The following is a 10,543-nucleotide window of genomic DNA, read 5'->3' as shown; positions in this document are numbered from 1 at the left end:
AACGGTATTTTACAAGGACACTCGCCAACCTTGAAAGGCAAGGTACCCCGAGGCAAGGTAATAAAATTACTGTGGCTGAGCAGCATGAGCGCAGCGCCACCTAGTGGTTCTTGGGCCAATGGTCCCTGGCGGTGACATTTTCAAACAATCAATATCTCATTATTAACCATAATCACAACCTGATGTTTACTTTTGGAGAAATGTTCAGCGGCAAGGGATACACATGCACTTTTCTGCATGTTTCAGAGGCCTGCGATCTAAATGCCACAATGACTATTAAACAGTGTCCTGCCCGTGAGCAAACAGGAGGGAGCAGAGATTGATTGTATATCTTTTTCATCTAAGCTACTCACCAAAAACAAAGCATCCGTTGAAGCCACTGACCTTTCACTAACTGCTGGAAGGAAAATGCTTGATAAATAATAAATAGACCACTATTGGATGTTGCTTAGAACCATCTTTTAATTAAAAGAACGGAACAACTAGAAGGTCAGGTGACTGACATTTAACTTCCAGTCCAAGAAAAGCATCAATCGAGACTAAAACTATATCCAAAACGTAATTTCATTGTCAGCTACCATTCAGCAAAAGTCCTCTTCCTGTGATACGTCTGGCTGGAGAGGTCAGTGCTGGCGACACCTTGGAGAAGAGGTAGCACTCACCTTTGCCGCCTCCTTTGCCTTCCCCTAGCAACCTTTTCATTTGAGTGCTGTAGCAAAAACAAAAAACAACGGTCGCGTTCGGCATCTCCCCAGAAACCGCTCCAGCACCAGACTCACCCAGTCACAGACCCAGATGCCCCACGGAGCACTACCCTAGGAGTGACACGGAAGCCATTTCCCGTCTTGCCCACGGGAAGGCAGGTGCCCTTCCTCCACCATTCAAGGTGACCCCAAGTGGCCCACCGAACTTGCTCAGGCATCCATCTCACTGAGCACCGGCAAAGCTTCAAAACACGTGACCAACCCCGCCAGTCAGTCCTCTACCTTTTGGCTGTTCTGGAATAGAGCTCAGAAACATGGAGACCCAGAACAGAGTCATAATCGCATGCCCCGGCCCACGCACACACACATACACTCACCTTTCCTCATTCCCAGCTCCGCATGCCTCTGAGGCAGTACCAGCACCTGTCAGAGCCACATCATGTCATATGCCCTAGTGGTCAGGAAAACTGACAGCCCAGTTCAGAGCCATACTTGGTCATAGCTGTGTGCCTGTCTGGATTCCCAAGGGCAGAAGTGCTAGGCTCAGAGAAAATCTTACCCTTCCACTTGAATGATTTTATGTTTTTATTTTATTTTTTTACACTTGAGACGGAGAAAGAGAGACAGCACGAGCAGGGGAGGGGCAGAGAGACGGAAACAGAACCTGAAGCAGGCTCCGGGCTCTGAGGTGTCAGCACAGAGCCTGATGCGGGGCTCGAACTCACAAACGGTGAGATCATGACCTGAGCCGAAGTCAGAAGTTTCACTGACTGAGCCATGGAAGCTGTAGGATGTTTTAAGTGGCAAGCCACCATTTATTTACAGGGAAGGCTATCATTTTAATAAAATCAGGAATCCTATGGGAGCACTGATTTTTCTGTAAAACCACTTTCATTATCAGAAAACATGACACTAAATATTACACAAAATTAGAAAAATACTAGGGCTTGCCTTTTAAGGACACATGATCAAGAATCAGGGCTGCTGAACGAAAGGAAACGAAGAACTCTATAAAACCTTGTGAATCCAAAACCACTTTAAAGTCTTGCTACGCAGACGATGGAAGATGTGGGACCTATTGCCTTTGTTGGCTTTCTTGTCCCTTCTGTCCTTTAATTCAGAGGATTCACCTGGTTCAGCCCCCAGCATCCCATACCTCTCTATCCTCCCCTTGGAGAGCTCATTCATTCTCCCACCTCCAACCTTTACCCTTTGCTAGGGACTTCCTCCCCATCTCCCAGACATCTAACTCATCTCTATCTGCCACTTGGATGATGCAGCATCACCCCCTAACTCAGTGTGTTGAGGACCGCCCTCTTCCCAACCTTGCTGCCTGTTAGTGAGGCACATATTCCTCTGGTCACTCGGGTTTGTGACCTTGGAACCCGCCTCCAACTGGGATGGCTGCAGAGACCAAGTCTGACGGGCCTCCTCTTCCCTCCCTCTCCCTTCCCTGCGCACTCCGCCAATCCCATTCTTTGGATCACATCTGAGCAAATCTTCCTTCCACCTGACGCTTTCACTACATTACTTCCTGCTCAAACTTTCTTACAGCCAACGGAACAACTCTTGAGTAGTTATTGGGGCCACGTGGTCTGATCCCAGCCTATCTGTTCAAACCTTTTCCCACTACTCCTCAAGAGTAATGAAAGCATCTGTAATATCACAGGTGAGCTTTACAGTCTGTCTCAATTTCCGCAACACTATCTAGAAGCCAAAGAGGCAAACATTACCCCTATTTTGTAATCTGAGACTGTGACAGGCACAGGGTCACACCAGCAAAAACTGGAGGAACCAGAGCTAGTCCCGGATCTTCAAACTTGTCTTCGTAAACTGCACTGTAACCTGGACGTGGACCCTTCTTGGCTTGAGTTCAGCAAACCCACATGGAGGGCCTGCTCTAGAAAAGCTCTGTTTAATGCTTTAGTGGGTACAAGTAAGAATTTCCACACTCGTTTACACTCTGGATGGGAAGAGGGACCCTGGGGCTCCTGGGCGGCTCAGTTGATCAAGTATTTGACTCTTGATTTCCACTCAGGTCACGATCTCAAGTTTGTGAGTTTATCCCTGCATCGGGCTCTGCTCTGACAGCATGGCACCTGCTTGGGCTCTCTCTCTCTCTCTCTCTCAAAAATAAATATACATTAAAAGAAGAAAAAACTGCCAGAAAAACAAAGGGAATGGGAGGGGAGGGGAGGGGAGGGGAAGGGAGGGGAGAGGAAGGGGAAGAGAAAGGAAGAAAGAGGAACCCTGGAATGACAACCAGGTAAGCAAGGACTGTAAACAGCGGGCCAGGTGTGCCAACTGAATGATGGGCATGAGTGCGGCCTGGAAGGGACTCCATAAGGGACTTGAGATCTGACTTGAACACCAGCTAACGTTTCTGAGCAGACATCACTTGGAAATGGCAGTGAAGGTACAGTTTCTGAAGACCGTGGTGGCAGGGAGGGCACTCCTGACAGAGGAGACAGCATGCATTCTCCAATTGCTCCCACCTTGCAAGGCCCTCTGTGCGTATTCCTGAACTGGTCCAGACCTGGCTCCTCCCCCCAGCTCTATTGTAATTTTCTATCATAATTTAAAAGGATTCCTGTTCATCTTATGGCTTCCAAAGTCACTCTGGTCTCCCAGCTGGATTTTAAGCTCTTTAAGGCAAGAATGAGGTCACACTTCCATTCTCTCCAAACATCCCTATAGGGACCCGACGGTGGCTTTTGCCCCCACGACTGTGGGGAAGAGCTCTGAAATCCCCGATAAACTTCACGACTTTCACCATGTTGACCACTGAGATTCAACCTAAAGGAAGTTTGCCATAAGGGCTAGTCTCTCTCCCTTCTATCAGGCTTAGGGTGTCCTCACAGAAGAATCCTTGCCTGATTTAACAAGACTGGAATGTACTGGTGAGGATGTGGGGATACAGGCATCCCCCTATATTGCTGGCAGGAGTAGAACTGAGCAGTTTCCATGCAGGGCAATAGCAGAAGTAAAGACGAGCTATTCCCGAGTCCAGGAGCACCACTGCTAAGAATGCACCCACAGCAACACTGGCCTGTTTACAGCGCAAGAAAACACACAGCCACTTTTGTCACCTTGGCACTCACTAAATCACTGTGCATCCATACAGAGGATGGGAGCAAATGAGGTACAGTGTCCCCATGCATATGCCCAAAATATTTCTGAACAGGGAATGGTGATGATGGTGGCCTTGAGGGAGCAAATAGGTGGCTGGGAACACGTTTTGGAAAGGAGACCAGCTTTTTACCTTTAAATCTTGAACCATGTGCATGTATAGTTTTTCTAAAAAAGTACGTGAAGGGGCTCCTGGGTGGCTCAGTCAGTTGAGCGTCCAACTCTTGGTTTCAGCTCCTGTCATGATCCCAGGGAGTGTGGGATCAAGCCCCATGTCAGGCTCCACCCTAGGCGTGGAGCCTGCTTAAGATTCTCTCTCCCCCACTCCCTGCTCCCTCTCCTCGGCTCACACGCTCTCTCTAAAATAGAAAAAAAAAAAAAAAAGTATGCAACAACTTTCTAAAAATGTTTTCATCATTATGGCAAAGAAACTGCCTTTTAAACCCCAGAAAACCTAAGGTTTAGAAAAATAATGAGTGACTCTCCGACTGTTCCTCTGAGAGCACGATCATCTTTTCCACCTGCTTAAGCCCTCCTCCCAAGGCCTGGCACTCACTGGTTGTCTACGGTTGTTGAATGGATGAGATTTACTTTCCCATCTAAAAGTAAAGCATCCCCAGGGCGCCTGGGTGGCTCCGTCAGTCAGGCGTCTGACTCTGGATTTCAGCTCAGGTCACGATCTCCCAGTTTGTGGGATCAAGCCCCGTGTCAGGCTTTGCACTGGCAAAGTGAAACCTGCTTGGGATTCTCTCTCTCCCCTCTCTCTGCCCCTCCCACCCCTCAAAATAAATACACTTAAAAAATAAACAAGTAAATAAAATAAAAGTAAAGCATTCCCAAACAAGAGGAATTGCCAAACAGTGATAAAGGTGGCAGGAGGATGCAGCGTGGCTGAAAACTATTCCCAGTCAGTGGGTTCGAGCCCCGTGTCGGGTTCTGTGCTGACAGCTCAGACGCTGGAGCCTGGATTCTGTGTCTCCCTCTCTCTGCCCCTCCCACACTCATGCTGTCTGTGGCTCTCTAAAATAAACATTAAAAAATAATTAAAATAACATAAAATAAACAATTTATGAAGCAGCTTATTACTAGTAGCTGAAAACCACTGGCCTGATCACAAATAAAAGGGCTACAAACTGAAAGGAATATTTCACATGTTCAGCACAAGATATGAAAATGAAGAAAGCAGAACAGTTGATAAGGTCGTGTAAGCACATCACACCACCAGGGAGGCAGGTGAACACTGGTGGACAACAGCATCTAAATTAGCTGGCCCCCTCTTGGCAATCCAGGTATCTACAGAGAGGTCCTCTGAGTTCAGTCTTTAGCTGGATGTAATCACTTATTCACTCAAATCTTTACTGAGCAGACTACTATGTTCAGGCCTATGCTAACTGTCTCCAGCACACTCAATCTATGAAATTAAAGTTATGGTTCTGACCTTTGTCCATCGTCAGTGATAGATTCTCACTCTTACTACAAAGCACAAGTCAGCTTAGCCTCTCAAGTTGAAGATCAAGATAGTTCCAGAGCAAAATGTAAAGATTATCTGCAGACAGAAACAGTTGGCCCAGGGAACATACCACATGCACAAGTAAAAGCCTGATGGAAAAAAGACACCAGAGGATCAAATAGAGCCAACCCACATGTTAACACAGAAATCCAAGCAAACCTACTCAGAACGAGTCTCATTCAAACAATACGTACAAAGGTTTCCTTATGCTATTTACAATTTTGAAGTAAATTTACTTTATAAGCAGCCAGGGAATTCTTTATTTAATACCATCCTAACATAAAAGTTCATTCAAACCATGAAACTGAGTTTTATGACAACCTAGAAATAGGAACTGAAAGAAGGCAAACACAATGCCTTAGAGATCAAGAAACATTTACACAGTTCCACTGTTAAAAACAGTTCAACATTCATCCAGTGAATACAGTTTGGATGTCAGTATACACGTTCGTCAGGGAGGTGAGAGACCTTTCGACTGTTCCTCCGACGGCTCCATATGCTGGCCCTGTAGAGCTTCCGGCAGAGGCTTGTTGTTTTCCAACACTGTTTGGGATTTCACATCCGGAGGTTCAGATTCCCAGGAAACGTGACTACCTGCCTTTTGCTTAAAAGACCAGACAGAAATATGTCACACAGATGCTGTCATTTTCACTCCACTGACTGGCTGAAGCTATATGACTAAGCACATTCTATCACGGAGTCAAAAACGGAACATTTATATTCCAGGTCAGATTCTATTATAACAAGCAATACACGTGATAAAAATCTCTACAGAACCATAATTTCAAAAGTCCTAACGACAACGGCAGAAGTCATCATCACAAAATTTCAGTGTATATACGTGTGTGTGTGTGTGTGTGTATACATTTTTTCAAGTTTCAGTATATTTAATCTACCAGTATTTGACCCGGTGTTCAGGGACATAAACCAAGGTTGGGGAAGGAAAACCAAGCCTTCCTTTAACCTCTAATGAACAGGGAGTTAATCTAACAACAATTTTAATAACAAAATACTCACAGTCCTTGCTTCTCCTACTCGTCTTAAAATGACACCTTCTGCCAATAAAGCCTTTCCTGTTTCCACAAATAATTTCTCTTCGTCTGTTTCTCCAAGCTTCTGTAGCTCAATGTACTTCTCCACAAACCTGGAATTCCAAGCAGTCACATCTTAGGTCTGTGCATGGAGAGTCATCAAGATGTGCTGTTATACAACATCAAGCGGCTCAACAGGTCCGCCTACAGGAACATCTTTTTCCTCAAGTGGAATTCAGTGAAACTCCTCACGACTGGGAACTAAATTCCTTACAAAAAAAAAAAATAAATAACAACAACAACCAACACAGGACCTGTAAAATGGCTTACTGTTGACAGGTAGACTTGAAGTTTGGATTGAACAGATCAAAAGCTTTCTGACCAGATCCATAGGCCGAATAAAATTTCCTAGAAAATACAAACAACACACTATAAATTTCCAACTACAGATCACGGCCAAGAGCAAAGTAAAGAAAAATTACTAGGCTAAGCATAAGCTTTTTTTTTTTTTTTTTTTAAGTAATGCATATGGTAAATATAACAAATGTTACAAAAAGGTAGCCAGTGAAAGTGACATTCCTGCTCACCTCCTCCCACCCCCAGTACCCTCCCAGGAATCAATACCAATCTGTTTCTTCTGCATTCATCCAAGAACATTCTCCTAACATATAAGCATATACACATCTATCCTTCCCTGTTCCAAGCTGTGTAATTTAACCCAAAGGACAGGAAACACTCTAGTACATCTTGCCTCTTCTCCTTTTTTGTTTTTGTTTTTGTTTCATTCACCAAGTTTATTTTGAGTCTTACTAGGCATTGTGTTCAGCCCAAAAAGAATCAAATATTGAAGAATATTTCTATTGCCCTGGCTTGAACTATATTAAATTTGTTTATGGTGTTATAATCTTTATCAAAGACATCAACTAAAATATCCAGTCATAATAAAAAGGTATTTACAAGGAAAGGTATTTCTAGAGGAAATAAAAGGAGTTTCTCCATGCAATATTTTTAACTATCCAAGGGCAAATCTGAGTCTTGGAGAAAATTCTTCTAGCTGAGAGAGCAAGACAAAGATCACTAAGTTATTTTAATTAAAGTGATTCATTTGAGGACAAAGGGACAAATTCTATGGAAGACAGAACCCCAGATTTCAACTCCTGTTGTCAGTGGTGGATTCCACCTCAGAATGAGAAGGGGCAATTCATATTCTAAGCTAAGAGCAAATAACTTTAATTAAGCCTTTGCCTCTTCTCCTTAATAGTTCTTTTTTTTTTTTTTTTTTTTGTTAACGTTTATTTATTTTTGAGACAGAGATAGAGAGAGAGCATGAACAGGGGAGGGTCAGAGAAAGAGACACAGAATCTGAAGCAGGCTCCAAGCTCTGAGCTGTCAGCACAGAGCCCGACACGGGGCTCGAACCCACAGACCACGAGATCATGACCTGAGCCGAAGTCGGACGCTTAACCGACTGAGCCACCCGGGCGCCCCTCCTTAATAGTTCTTAAAGATCATTTCAAATCACTGAACTTTTCTGTTTCCAATCCTTTGCTACTCTAGAGAGTGCTGCAATGATTACCTTTATCAATATTTCTTAGTGCACTATGCAAGTCTGGAATAGATTCATAATAACAGTACTATTAGCTCAAGGTATGTGCATTTGCAATATGGCCTTGCAAACTGCCAAATGCTTCCAAGTGTATGCAATGAGCCTGCGCAGAAAAGTGCTGTCAATTTAATACCCCCAAAGATCTCATGTCCTACTCTGAAAATTTCCACGTAGAGCAGAACATACTTGTTTTACTACCTCAAGGAGTGTTGGGGGCAGGGAGGGGGGTAGAGAGGAGACTCCTTAAAAGAAAGGGGCCTGGACCTCAAATGAGAATATAATGACTTTATAAGTTTTGTTTTCTTATAACCAGAAATAGAGATAAGAATAAGGTGTATATATTAAATTGACTAAAGTACAATCCCTGATCTTAATATTTAGGAGAAGTGGAATCCTACAAATTCTAGGTACTAAAAACTGGCATCAACATTTGAGGGAAAAAGTTCTTCCACTGAATTCTCAGCAAGCTCACTTCCTTCAACCCCATAGTCCTATGAATAAAATGGAGACAAAATACTGTAGGGTTAAAGTAAGGCCTAAATGAGAGAATGTTTTTGAGGGTTTAGCAGAGTGTTAATCCATGCACAGAAACAGGCAGCTATAATTGCAATGATCAGTCCGTTGCTGAGCTCCAGACTCTACTTCCCAGAACTTGTTTCTCTCACATGTGGGAGGGGCACTGGTTCCCTCACCAGGCTAGACAGTCAAGACCTTCTCCACAGGGAAAGCCCTGACTCAATTCCTGGAAGTCACCCGACTGCTAGCCAAACCTTTCCTTCTGAAATCGCGCTGCCTCCTGTCCACCACGGGGGCTTTGCACTCACGCTCTAATCCGATCCTCGGGGTACAAGATGTCCTGGATGGCAGCTTTGGCTTTGCCGTATCTCAGGCGGGGCCTTCGGAAGACCGGCTCTCTCAGTGGAGGAAAAGCGTTATATATGTCAAACCAGAGGGGCTTCTCCTTCAACACCCCAGCCCGAATTAGGTCCCGAGTCCTTAAGGAAGGAAAAATAACGAAGGTCAGCCAGTTACAACAGCCCGTCTAAGCCCACGAATCAGTCTTGTCACAGCCTGGGGCATCAGTGGGATTGCGGAGTCCGAAACACAGAACCGGAAGGAGGCCGCAGCACGGGTGTTCCCCACCTACAGGTAAGATACTTCCATATTCCAAAACCAACCTAACAACGCTCAGGGGTTAAGTCCTTCTATTTTCTCAGGTGCGTCCCACGCCCCCTCCCCCCATCCCCGTCCAGTCAAGGAAAATAGAGGCTCCAGCTGGGCCCATCAGCATCTTCCTCCCTTCCTCTTCCCAGAGACCTCCACCCCGGCAGGGGGAGAGGTGCAATCTTGAACGAGAAAGGTACATTCGGGGAGTGATGTCAAGTACACCTATTCAGAGACGGCGGACAGCACGAGAGGGCCTCACCCGGCTCCCACTCCGCACTCTGGAGAATGCCTCGCCCTACTCACACCCACCCAGAAAAAGCGCGGCCGGTCGAGAGCCCCCATCCCGGGGGAGGCGCCCTCAGCCCACCCCGCCTCCGAGCACACACCGCGAGAAAACGCTCCCCACCGTCTGCAACCGGCTCCCCGCCATGGCAGGCGCCTCGGATACACACGGCCAGCGGCTACCGGAACCGGAAGCGCCCGCGGCGGCGAAGGGGGCGTAGGCTGCTGGCCGAGCCGAGGATCGCGGCGCTCTCCCCGCAGCCCCAGCCGGAGAGCCGAGCCAGGCAGAAGCAAAGGATGGGCCGAACTGGCGCGGCCCTCGGCTCCCGGCCAGATTCAGACGGGAGCACTCGATAGCCGAGGCGAAAGGAAGGAAGCCGGCCAGAGCCGGGCAGAAGCAATAAATGACCGATCTCGAGGAGGGATTCACGCTGGTGACTGCTTTACCCTTTCTGGCCTTGCTGAGCCGCCCAGTCTGGAAGGTGGGGCGGCGCGGAGGGAAGACGAGGGGGAGGAAGGAGGGAGGTGCAGCCTACGTCCGGGGAGCCAGCCCGGACACACGTAAAGGCACAGATAGAGGTCACGCTGGCGCTGGGCCCGAACTGCGCCTTATCTTGCTTGGAGCCACAGACTCCGCAGAAGGAAACCGAGGCCGGGACGAGCAGTCACTGGCCTGGCGTGACACTGGGACGGGCAGGCACTGGCCTGGGGTCACACTAAAGCTCAAGCGTCTGTCCTCCGTGCCCTGCTGTGCAGCGCGCCCCGTGAGTCCTTAGGCCCTGGAGTGCCTCCTGCATCTGCTCCCTTCGGGATGCGCCCGGCATCTAGTGTTTTCTCCGCGGGAGGCGTCGCGGGCTCGCTCCTCCGTGGGGCTGGCAAAGCGAAAGTGAACGAAACAAATTCCCAGACGGAGACCCAAAAATTTGGGAAGAGTAGCCTCTCGGGGTTACTTATTGGTCCAATAATCTTGCTTCGGGTAAAGTACCCCAAAGAAATGAAAGCACAATTTCTTTCATGAGGATGTTTGTGCAAGGATCGTCACTGCACTGGAGGAAAAAAATCAAATGGAAAATTATGGTTCGTGTGTCCCATGCAATCCTATGCAGCTGTTAAC

The 10,543-nt window shown here is 46.8% G+C and overlaps 1 protein-coding gene across 4 annotated transcripts; it reads right to left on the bottom strand.

The window, feature by feature from the left end:
* Positions 1-444: 444 nt before the first annotated feature.
* MRPS23 (mitochondrial ribosomal protein S23) lies at positions 445-10,423 on the bottom strand. 4 transcript variants are annotated; one of them, XR_006590043.1, is made up of 7 exons: positions 9,534-10,423; positions 8,805-8,975; positions 6,705-6,782; positions 6,361-6,487; positions 5,812-5,947; positions 5,272-5,432; positions 445-709 (listed from the first exon to the last, which is right to left on the bottom strand). XR_006590043.1 is itself a non-coding variant. In XM_045045349.1 (6 exons), the coding sequence occupies exons 1-6, from the start codon at positions 9,575-9,577 to the stop codon at positions 699-701; spliced, it is 567 nt and encodes a 188-aa protein (XP_044901284.1). In that variant the 5' UTR covers positions 9,578-10,415; the 3' UTR covers positions 445-698. The 4 variants fall into 4 exon arrangements, 3 of the variants coding, with proteins under 3 accessions (XP_044901284.1, XP_044901283.1, XP_003996698.1); XM_045045349.1 differs by lacking the exon at positions 5,272-5,432 and having other exon boundaries at positions 9,534-10,415; XM_045045348.1 differs by lacking the exon at positions 445-709 and having other exon boundaries at positions 4,883-5,432.
* Between the last annotated feature and the right edge of the window lie 120 nt (positions 10,424-10,543).

The sequence above is a fragment of the Felis catus genome, chromosome E1 (genome assembly GCF_018350175.1).
Source record: "Felis catus isolate Fca126 chromosome E1, F.catus_Fca126_mat1.0, whole genome shotgun sequence".
Classification (NCBI taxonomy): Eukaryota; Metazoa; Chordata; class Mammalia; order Carnivora; family Felidae; genus Felis; species Felis catus.
The sequence above is the reverse complement of the archived record's forward strand: the minus strand, read 5'-3'. Positions and strand labels throughout refer to the sequence as shown.

Coding starts and splice junctions, on each gene's coding strand:
- MRPS23 (XM_045045348.1), bottom strand. CDS start 9,577: ATGGCGGGGAGCCGGTTGCAGACGGTGGGGAGCGTTTTCTCGCG. Junction 6,783..8,804: donor CCCGAGGATCGGATTAGAGC/GTGAGTGCAAAG, acceptor TGTATTTTCTAG/GAAATTTTATTCGGCCTATG. Junction 5,948..6,360: donor GAGTAGGAGAAGCAAGGACT/GTGAGTATTTTG, acceptor TGGTCTTTTAAG/CAAAAGGCAGGTAGTCACGT.